This window comes from Mercenaria mercenaria, chromosome 2 (genome assembly GCF_021730395.1).
Source record: "Mercenaria mercenaria strain notata chromosome 2, MADL_Memer_1, whole genome shotgun sequence".
Lineage (NCBI taxonomy): Eukaryota > Metazoa > Mollusca > Bivalvia > Venerida > Veneridae > Mercenaria > Mercenaria mercenaria.
This window is the reverse complement of record NC_069362.1, coordinates 119,174,584-119,186,808: the sequence shown is the minus strand read 5'-3', so window position 1 is coordinate 119,186,808 and position 12,225 is coordinate 119,174,584. Positions and strand designations below refer to the sequence as shown.

The 12,225-nt window shown below is 35.9% G+C and overlaps 1 protein-coding gene across 3 annotated transcripts in view; it reads right to left on the bottom strand.

The window, feature by feature from the left end:
- The window catches only part of LOC123565032 (broad substrate specificity ATP-binding cassette transporter ABCG2-like), a 65,891-nt gene that overhangs the window by 25,371 nt on the left and 28,295 nt on the right, over positions 1-12,225 (bottom strand). For 2 of the 3 annotated variants that reach the window (XM_053537671.1, XM_053537669.1), the window contains 4 exons: positions 10,511-10,534; positions 3,002-3,062; positions 1,244-1,352; positions 682-747 (listed from right to left, as the gene is read on the bottom strand). In XM_053537671.1, the coding sequence (XP_053393646.1) occupies positions 682-747; positions 1,244-1,352; positions 3,002-3,062; positions 10,511-10,534 (260 nt within the window). The remainder of the gene's footprint in view (positions 1-681; positions 748-1,243; positions 1,353-3,001; positions 3,063-10,510; positions 10,535-12,225) is intronic. The other variant, XM_053537670.1, reaches the window with a different exon arrangement.

Below are 12,225 nucleotides of genomic sequence, written 5' to 3'. Positions count from 1 at the left end.
AATGCCATAATTAATGGGAGAAGTATGAAACAGAGGCAACTTTAACAAGATACCGAAGTAATTCCTGAGCCCTGGATTTCGATTTTTCATATGCAAATCTTCGGGCAGCTGGCTTCATGTGGGTACTACATGCTAAGTGCAGCATAACTAATTATAATAAGAGTACCGGTACTTTACAAAAAATACCAATGGGACAATGTTTTCTCCCTGTTTGAGGGGTGTCTTCTTTCTATGTTTTCCACAGAATCTACTGAACTGACTGGTGAAAGTTATAGTACAACCAAGATTAACATTTCAGAGATGAATTGTTTATGAGTGCCTACTGGAGAACAGTCACAACAGTTTTATTTTGTTTAGCATTCATAAAGTTAGCGACATACAAAGGGTTATGAATGTTTACCAACATTGTGTACAAGAACATACTAGCTATAATTTGTTTATTTTTTACAACAACTATTTAGCTGCCTTACACAGTTGAAACTTGGTATCTCTAACTCGCTTATCTCAAAATTCCGGCTATTTCAAAAGTTTTCAAGTAAGGTCCCGAAAACGTATGAAAAAATATTTTAAGTCAAATTTCAGTTATCTCAAAGTAAAACATTTGATCCAATGGAATTCAAGATAGCAGTTTCAACTGTCTCTTAGGTAAATAATGTAATTCAAAACTAATACGGTACAAACCTGTAACACAGATACTGCTGGATTTCTTATCAAGTTGCGTAATGTTCTCTGACTGCAGTACAAGAACTGAAAATACAGAAAAATAGCATCTAAAATCTGTGCACTGGAACAAGTCCAAAAATATTCTGTTTAACAACTCACACACAAGTCACATGACAGCCCTAAAAGATTTATCTGAATTGTCTCTCTTTCCATATATCTGGTCATGTATCTGAATTTTTGTTGGTCAAACACAATCTCTCAGATAAAGACCTACATGTCAATAAAATTTAACAATGTTACTCTGTAACTATCAATAACTTCATCTCCTTATTGGAATAACATTTTCCCGATTTATTATCTCCACACACATGCACAAAAATCAATTATGACAGTTCACTTTGTAATACCTGCCCAGACATCTTGGAGAAATGAAGTCTCCAATCTTAAAACAGTATTTGGAGAAACTATCAAATATTTTAAAATTTACTGCTTTTTAAGCATTTCCTGTTTTAACTGAAACAAAACAACCAAAATCTTCTTTAAGCCAGCTTGTCTTTAACTAACTTAAGCAATATAATACCTGTGTGAAACCACTGGTAGCATATTCAATAGGTGGTAACCGTTTAACAACACCCCTACTGATTCTGGACTCGTGTTCTTGCAGTATTGGGTCAAGCTCACTTGTAAGTCTGAAAAAAATGAAATATAACAATTTATCAAAGGTTCAAGAGATAGACAAGGTAGTTACTAAGCTTCTTACGCTGTCATACTAAACTCACATATGTATGTAGAACCCCCAAAAAAGGTCTTGCCGTTTTGTTGTTGTTTTTTTTTCAACCAATAACCAACCAGTCCTCATATATATAGTACCTGGCGAAGAGTCCACTCCTTGCAATGTCTGCTGCAGAAGTTATCAGACCTGTGCAAGTAGCATATTGTGGGTTGAACTTATAAACAACTGCTTCTAAACTGGAAAATATTTCTTTATCTTCCAATTAGCACTGCCTAAGGACCAAAAAATATACTGTAGAATCTGGTAAATAAGCATATACGCTTATAATAATTTTAGTGACACTTCTATGCGCCTATTTTTGATATGCGCTTATACTTAAGCCAAAACTATGCGCTTATATTTGATATGCGCTTATAGACAAGATGCGTGCGCCTAGTTTTGATATATTTAGAATACTGAGTCATTGACAGTGCTTACCTTGGTTGAGAAAACGAAAGTAAAACATGGTCATGGATGTGCACAGTGAACTACTTCCTTTTATTGCATACAGTATTTAGACATAATGAAAGCATAATGAATACATAATTTGCAAATAATGTTCAATCTCTCAGACCATTCAATAACTGTTCAACACTAAGATTGTAGCATTTTATCTATATTCTTTACACAGATTTAAAAAAAGAATGACAAAATGTTATGACAATGCAAAACCCTTTTTATTCAAAAAGCATGATTATCGTAAGCAATAATCATTTTATCAGACAATTAATAGACGCTAATATCTGTTAAGACCTACCGGCTATTCATTAGGTAATAACACTTGTCGCCTGTATTTATGATAAACAATTATCACGGTATTATCTTTTTGCTGCATCTGTTGTCTGTTTACCAGTAATCGGATATGTGCCTATTTTCGAGACAAAATTATGGTAAGGGCATGACATGCGCTTATTATCCCATACAGAATAACGGTAAGGCCGTATGCGCTTACTTTTGATATGCGCTTATATTCAAATATGCGCTTATTTACCAGATTCTACAGTATTACACCCATAAACTGTACTGAAGATTGTAAATATCATTTAGTTTTAGTTTTAGTTTAGTTAATACAAATATGTTTCTGCTCAAATGTGATGAAAGAAACCACTTTTGAGTCTATGTTCCTGGAAAAACCAGAACTTTAGACAAAACTAAAAATTTAGACAAATGTATCAACGATATGTAACAAGAAGCAACTTGAATCATATTTGTACAATATTCCTGGACCCTGTTCAAAATCAGCTTAGTTCACTTGAGCTTTCATGTACCATCCTAGGTTATTATACACACTCTTTCATAAGAGTCTCTTTGCAGCTTTGTCAGTTCAATGGTTTTGAAATATAACTCAAGGTTGCAAGGGAATGAGGAAAATATCTGCATTATCCAGTGGTTTTGAATGAAACAAAACTGGAAAATTATACGGAAAATGATTGGGACCACTATGATGCCCACCAGTTTTTCATTTAGTATTGTATGTAGTTCTTCTCTTGTTACGTTATTTAAAGTGCGATAACGTTTGAAGCAACTAACTTGAAACAGAATAAAATTATAATATAGTATGCATACTTTCGTTTCCATGGTGACTGATTATAAGCTGACACAAGCTTCTCATGTACGGCTAATCCTTCTGTAAAGACAAAATACAAAATAATAATGAAACCTGACTCCAAGCACTGTGAAAACATTTACTTTCGTGGGTACAAAATTTCATGATTTTGGTGGCCAAAACAGTTATTTCATGTGCCTTCGCAGATTTCAGAATTTACCTTTGAAATGAACATGATGAACATGACTTACTTGTTCGATGGGATTTAACTCAATTGGCTCAACAATGAAATCCACGAAACCAAGTCCCCCACGAATATAAATGATTTCATTTTTTACTGACCACATAGCATCAACAGCTATAAACTAGACATGTATTGATTCACATTTCACATTTAGCTTAGGACTAATTGGTTAATTGAAGTTTCTTTTCCCCTATTTAGCTGCAACAAAAAGATGAGAGCCATGTAATTAGAAGGAAAAGTCAAGATAATTATAAAAGTTTATGAACTTATTAGAATGGTTGTGAAATTTCCTGGCATATATATCTTCTGCAAAAAGGTGTCTATTCATTAAAACAAAAGCCTAAATACTGGTTTCGGTCAAAACAGCTATTTCGTGGGGATAGATTTCGTGGGGTTCAATTTTTTTATATAAAATTAATAAGAATTTTACTTGTTTGTTGGTATTAAATTTTGTGGATGGACACAACCACAAAATCTATAAAAAATTGTACCCCACGAATATTAATGATTTTATAGTACAAGTAAATATACACAAATTTTGATACCTCATACGATTCTTGAAATACACAAAAACAAATCTTACATGTACACACAATTATATGTAACAGATCTCAATCTCTCTTATGTAACTGGTTATATATACATGTACATGAAAGGAAATTGCGTATCATATTCTAGAACATGTGGCTTTCAACTACAAAATAAATCATTTTTTTCAACCATCTGTATCCTATATTAAGGGCAAGTATTCAATGACGAAGTAAATTCTCTCATAAAATTTCTTATGTAAAATTTCTGCATATTAAACAGAACACTGTGTTGTGCAACATATTTCATCATACTTTTAAACTAATCAGATAAAGATCACATTTCAATAAGGTCTCAGATTTCATTTGTGAATACAATATGGGGTCAATACCCCATTTTAGGACTTAACCCTTGGCAATCTGACATCAACAGGTGTGCAATCTACATCAAAATAGTTTTAAGACTGTTGGTGGGATTGACAGCAGATAATTTTTGGTGTTGTATTGTATTTTAAAGCAGACAATTTCCCTGGGCTGTATAGTATTTTAACTCCTGAGTGTCATAAAAAAGAAGGCAAAAAAACGATGATTTTTTCTCTCAATAACAACAATAAAGATGATGTAAACAATGTATGGCCCAACAAACACTTGCCTTAAGGATGTACAGTTGTACTTATAAACTTTATGGCATAGTGCGGCAGTTTTCCTTTGATCTTTGCAGTATGTTAAACATGGTAACACACATTAATACTACAAAATCTGTGCTGATATTTTACAAAACTGTTACGATATATATCAACACAGAAATCTCTAGCCCGCCCGCTTAGCTCAGTAGGTAAGAGCGTTGGTCTACGGATCGCGGGGTCGCGAGTTCGATACTCGGGCGGGGCGTATGTTCTCCGTGACTATTTGATAAACGACATTGTGTCTGAAATCATTAGTCCTCCACCTCTGATTAATGTGGGGAAGTTGGCAGTTACTTGCGGAGAACAGGTTTGTACTGGTACAGAATCCAGGAACACTGGTTAGGTTAACTGCCCGCCGTTACATGACTGAAATACTGTTGAAAAACGGCGTTAAACCCAAAACAAACAAACAAACAAAACAGAAATCTCTATGGAGTTCCATTAGAAAAAAACTGTTGTGATATTATATCAGCACAGTAAAACTGTTCGATATATATCGCAACACTTTTTCTCTATCGATGTCCTATTGAGGGAGTATTATTTTTCCTTTCAAAGAGAAGATGATTTTAGCTCCAATTTACAGTTCACAGAGAAAGAATTATCACAAACACCTACATTTATAAAGTAAAAGAATAAATAAACTAGAATATTTCAAAGACTCGATAGTTATCACCAAATTCAGAAATATATGAAATTCTTAGATTTCTCAAATGTTTCTTTTTCTTTGTTTTTTTTTTACAAACAAAACAACATGTTTTACAATATGTTTGGCCAATGAAATGCAAAGATTTAAAACCAATGCAGAAATCTGTTGGATACTTTTATCTGGGGAACACATTTTCTAAAACAGAAGTTTTAGTGTTTCAGTCAGCGAGGCGCAGAAGAGGAATCAAAAGAGTAAAAATAATAATAAACAAATTTAAATGAAAATAATATATAAATTTTAATGATAAAACTATGCGAAAAAACAGTTATAATATGTAATGCTCGTGTGTTACAAGGATATGTCAGAGCTAGGGGTACATCTCAGTATTTTTCTCTGCACATATCTGTCTCGGCCTACCGGCCTCGACGATATGTGCAGAGAAAAATACCCTTGATGTACCCCTAGCTCTGATATATCCTCGTAACACACTCTCACACATACTATATCTATTACGTATGACACCCGACTATTGGTTCTCTGATAGAATACAGGTATTTAACCATGCTTTTATTTATACTTGGCCTGTGTGGTTCTTGATAATACAAGAGGGCCATAACGGACCTATATCGCTCACCTGAGTACCATTGCTCTTAATAAGATAAAGTTCTGACATAGATCACATAGGCATACTCATTAAATATCATCAGGATAAATATTTTCTTGTAACAGTCCCTTTTGACCTATGGGTCACATACTAGTCAGGGCCAATCTCCATATCAAGTTTGAGGGTCCTAGGCTCAAATGCTGCATTTTTGTACAAGCATGACTATTTGTTACCCTGGAAGACTTAAATAACATTTAAAACCAATCTCACAATTTAGATGCTGCTGAGATATATTCGTTTACATAAAATAAAGGGAGATGTGTTGTGTGCAAGTCTGATTAAAGCTAATTGCAAAATGTGGTCTCTATCGTGTTCACAAGCCAAAAATAGCTGATTTTGGCCCTTTAAGGGGCCATAACTCTAGAACCCATGATGGGATCTGGCCAGTTTTCGAAAGGAACCGAGATATTATGCCAATACAAGTTAAGTGCAAGTTTGATTAAAGTTGAATGCAAAATGTGGTCTCTATCTAGTTCACAAGGCAAAAATAGTAAATTTTGGCCCTTTAAAGGCCATAACTCTGGAACCATTGACAGGATCTGGCCAGTTTTCGAAAGGAACCGAGATATTATGCCAACACAAGTTGTGTGCAAGTTTGATTAAAACTGACTGAAAACTGTGGTCTCTATCGTGTTCACAAGAAATTGTGAACAGACGACGGATGGATGACGGACGGACGATGGACAAAGGGCGATCACAAAAGCTCACCTTACGTGACAGGTGAGCTAATAAAAGAAGCAAGGGAAGCAGCTAGAATAAGGTGAACTTCTGCAGAATCTTCCTAAACCTAAAATGACCATTTTTCAGGAAGGTTCATCAAAACACCTTTATATAATCTGAAATAGATGCAAATGCATCTATGAAAAGCTGACAACTAACTGTTTTCTTACTGACCTATATATTTCACTTAGTAAACAGACTTATCAGAAGTTCAAGATAAAAATAATGAAAGGAGAAAAAAAAACAGTGATATACTATATGCAAGTGACTTTACAAATCTATTCAGGTGGATTTTTCTGTGTCATGGAAAAAAGGCGTAGGTTGAGTAATATGTCATGGTGTAATAGGAGCGGAAAAATGTTCAGCCCGATACAGGACTCGAACCTGCGACCTGCTTGCAAGTCAGATGCTCTACCAACTGAGCTAATTGGACAATCGAAATTATAAACCATTTATATACATTATATACACACTGCTACATTCCTCCCTCCTTTTTTCGAAGACAAACTCAGATTCTTTTGACTAACCCAGCCATTGCTTCACCCTAGCTCTAGGATTCCAAAGCTAATCACCACACTCATGGCACCAATGTAATAGGAGCGGAAAAATGTGCAGACCAATACAGGATTCGAACCTGCGACCTTCTGCTTGCAAGTCAGACACTCTACCAACTAAGCTAATTGGACAATCAAAATTATAGACCAACTAGAAGATGCTTTTGTAAAAAAGCAAATGTCTCCCCCAATGCAAAGTCGTATATGCAAGAAGTAAATAGAGGACAGGAGCGAAAGACAAAGAGACACTGATGGTTGGCTGCAATAGGGATCATCTACTTGGCATGTCCAATCATCCCACTAAGTTTCAACACTCTGGGCCTAGAGGTTTTTTAAGTTATGAATTGGATATGGTTTTCCATGTTCAGACCCCTGTGACCTTGACCTTAGATCAAGTGACCCCAAAATCATTCGGGGTCATCTACTCTTCATGTCCAATCATCCTATTAAGTTTCAACATTCTGGGTCAAGTGGTTCTCAAGTTATTGATCGGAAATGGTTTTCTATGTTCAGCCCCCTGTGACCTTGACATTTGATGGAGTGACCCTAAAAACAGTCGGGGTCACCTACTCTCTAATTCCTATCACCCTGTGAAGTTTACAGGTTCTAGGTCAAATGGTTCTTAAGTTATTAACTGGAAATGGATTTTCATTTTCTATCCGCTGCGACCCTGACCTTTAATAGAGCGACTCCAAAATCAATAGGGGTCATCTACTCTGCAAGTCCAATCATCCTATGAAGTTTCAACATTCTGGGTCATGTGGTTCTCAAGTAACTGACCAGAAATGGTTTTCCACATTCAGGCCCCTGTGACCTTGACCTTTAAGAGAGTGACCCCAAAGTCGATAGGGTCATCTCCTCTGCATGACCAATCATCCTATGAAGTTTCAACATTCTGGGTCAAGTCGTCCTCAAGTAACTGACCGGATATGGTTTTCCATGTTCAGGCCCCTGTGACCATGACCTTTGATCAAGTGACCCCAAAATCAATAGGGGTCATCTACTCTGCATGACCAATCATCCTACGAAGTTTCAACATTCTGGGTCAAGTGATTCTCAAGTTACTGACTGGAATTGGTTTTCCATGTCCAGGCCCCTGAGACCTTGACCTTTGATCAAGTGACCCAAAAATCAATAGGGATCATCTACTCAGCATGTCCAATCATCCTATAAAGTTTCAACATTCTGGGTCAAGTGGTTCTCAAGTTATTGATCGGAAATGGTTTTTCATTTTCAGGCCCTTGTGACCTTGAACTTTAACAGAGTGACCCCAAAATCAATAGGTGTCATCTCCTCAGCATGACCAATCATCCTATGGAGTTTCAACATTCTGGGTCAGGTGGTTCTCAGGTTACTGACCAGAAATGGTTTTCCATGTTCAGGCCCCTTTGACCTTGACCTTCAACCAATTGACCCCAAAAGCGATAGGGGTCATCTCCTCTGCATGACCAATCATTTTATGAAGTTTCAACATTCTGGGTCAAGTTGTTCTCAAGATACTGACTGTAGGTTTTCCATGTTCAGGCCCCTGTGACCTTTACCTTTGACCAAGTGACCCCAAAAGTAATTGGGGTCATCAACTCTGCATTTCCAATCATCCCACCAAGTTTCAACATTCTGGGTCAAGTGGTTCTCAAGTTACTGACTGGAAATGTTTTTCCATGTTTAGGCCCCTGTGACCCTTGACCTTTAAACAGTGACCCCAAAATTAATATGGGGGTCATCTCCTCTGCATGACCAATCATCCTACAAACATTCTGGATCAAGTGGTTCTCAAGTTACTGGCTGGAAATGCTTTTCAATGTTCAGGCCCCTGTGACCTTTAGCTTTGTTCAAGTGACCCAAAAGTCAATAGGGATCATCTACTCAGCATGTCCAATCATTCTATAAAGTTTCAACATTCTGGGTCAAGTGGTTCTCAAGTTATTGATCGGAAATGGTTTTTCATGTTCAGGGACCTGTGACCTTGAACTTTAACAGAGTGACCCCAAAATCAATAGGGGTCATCTACTCTGCATGACTAATCATCCTATCAAGTTTCAACACTCTGGGTCAAGTGGTTCTCAAGTTACTGACAGGAAATGGTTTTCCATGTTCAGACCCCAGTGACCTTGACCTTTAATAGAGTGACCCCAAAACCAATAGAGGTCATCTCCTCCGCATGACAAATCATCCTATGAAGTTTCAACATTCTAGGTCAAGTGGTTCTCAAGTTACTAACTGGAAATGGTTTTCAATGTTCAGGCCCCTTTGACCTTGACCTTTAACCAACTGACCCCTAAATCAATAGGGCTCATTTACTCTGAATGTCCAATCATCCTATTAAGTTTCAACATTCAGGGTCGAGTGGTTCTCAAGTTATTGATCGGAAATGGTTTTCCATGTTCAGGCCCCTGTAACCTTGACCTTTAACAGAGTGACCCCAAAATCAATAGGGGTCATCTACTCTGCATGACCAATCATCCTATGAAGTTTCAACATTCTTGGTACAGTAATTCTCAAGTTATTGATCGGAAAGGGTTTTCCATGTTCAGGTCCCTGTGACCTTGACCTTTGATGGAGTGACCCCCCAAAACAATAGGGGTCGTCTACTCTATAAGCCTTGCCATCTTATGAAGTGTGAAGATTCTAGGTCAAATGGTTCTCCAGTTATTGATTGGAAATGAAGTGTGACTGATGGACGGAAGGATGGACGGACAGGGCAAAAACAATCTGTCTCAGGGGGAGAGACATAATGATATACACACTGCTACATTCCTCCCTCCTTTTTTCAAAGACAAACTCAGATTCTTTTAACTAACCCAGCCATTGCTTCACCCTAGCTCTAGGATTCCAAGGCTAATCACCACACTCACGGCACCAATCTAATAGGAGCAGAAAAATGTGCAGACCGATACAGGACTCGAACCTGTGACCTTCTGCTTGCAAGTCAGATGCTCTACCAACTGACCTAATCGGACAATCCAAATTATAGACCAATTATATACATTATATAAACACTGCTACATTGACTTTCCTAGTCAAAATTTTATTCATGGGCCTCTACTGTGAAATCAAATACGTCCTGGTGAGTATTTAAGCTCAGTTTTCATTATAAAACTTGCCAACAATCCAAAAGTAAAACAAAACAAAATTAAAGATGGTCAAACACAACTGTATTTCTTTTTATTTCGATACAACTTCTAAACTTACATGACTGTATGCATTTGACGAAACTGAAAAACTTGTAGCTTTTAAAATCATTTATTTCAAACCTATCTTACTATCTTAGTCACGCAAGATTAAGATATCGAGTTTCAACTGTACTTGACCAAAATATGAATAACTGCCTTTAATTCCTTGGAACAGGCTGCCATTTATGACAGACTGGGTAAGAGTTACAGGCAAGTCCCCTCTTGAAACCAAAGACTATAAGGGATACTATACTTTAGGTAGGGAGGCGGGAGACTGGAATGTGATGGGGATGAATATTCATGTCTGTTACGTACCCTCTACATAATTATCTTTGATCACTTGAAAATTAATGTGCATGGTTTAGATAACAACATTTAGTAGCTAATCAATATTACTATGTAAAATATGAAGTTAAACATGGTCTGTTCAAATAAATTTGATGATTAATAGAAAGTTAGTACAAAACTATGTTAATAGCAAAGAAGTAATACAGTAAACTTATGGCATTTCAACCATGAAGGTTGTTCTCTTGCTCTGGATTGTCCATATTTTGAATAAATCCATTTACTCAGAGTAATTGGATTTTTAGCTGGATATTTCGGCTATATTGCATAGCCTTCATCAGCTGACTGCACTGAGTTCTGGTCAAAGTCATGTGACACCCACTGACAAGAACTCAGTGCTGTCAGCTGATGAAGGCTATGCGATATAGCCGAAATATCTTGGTAAAAAAAAACAATTGCTCTGAGTAAATGGATTTATTCCAATTATGGCATTTCAATTATCAAATGTAAATTCTAATCCTGATCAGGGATCAAATAGCAAAACTTCAAAAATATTTACCATTCACTCAGATATTCTAGGTATTCTAACAAATTTAATGTTGCTAAACAAAATAAGCAAACTCAAAGTCGTTCACTTCCAGCCTGTTTCATAAAACTTTACAATGGTCAAAATATGCAGAAATAGCTGGGAATATAATTTTTGACTACAAGTTCTACAAATATTTAATTTCAGATTAAAGATCTAAATCACTTTTAGTTCTTTTTCTGTACTTATCTTTGGGAGCTGATAAAAATGTCTCAAGTTTACTGATAAAGTTATTACATGATGACAGAACTACAGTATTTACATATCCGAGCATGCTTTTTTAAACTTAGAACAAACAAGCAAAATCCACACTTACTACTTTCCTCTGATGCATTTATAAGGAGATAATTTAAATAATTTACATGAGAAATATATATATGGCATTACTAGTTGATCCACCTTTTCCGTAACAAAGTTCTTTATAAAACTATACTACTGGTATTATAATCATTTATCATAATAAAAGAACTCCAGGGATGGTAAGAGGAACTTCATAAATTTTCAAAATATCTTTGTTAATTTTGAATTTATAATAAAAAAAACCAATTTTGGTGGCTTATTTTCCATTGTGAAGTTTGGCCGTTTTTGACACCAACTTTGTTTTTAATTTAAATTTTGGCTTCATGCGTTGATGGACTATTAGAAAACTTTCAGAGTATCTTATTTTCCATAATAACAATATTTCCCTGCAAAAATTTTAGGAAATTTCTAAAAGAAGAAAACGTAAAAAAAACCCCCAAAAAGTGTGAAATTGTGATTTTGCCAGATTCTTGCAATGGGAAAAGAACATTTTTGGCAATAAAACTGATATTAATAACGATATTATAAAATTCTTTAAAGATCCTACTACCACTCTCATAAACCTTTTGAATGATGTATATTTTATGTATGGATTTTGCAAAACAAAGCTGTAATTCGTAAGAAAATGGTTACTGATTAGATGGACCAAACAACAGGGTTACTAAACATGATCTTAGATTTTGTCACCTGTGTTACTATAACAATGTATACGAAATGTCTAACAATGTCTATGCAACTTGCTGTAAGTGCAGAAAATATGAGTAGCATAAGCACATTCAGTTACGAAATATCCACACTGCAGAAACAGGCTCTGCTATAACCTTGAAGAGCCTGAAGCATTCGAAAAAGCATTCAACAA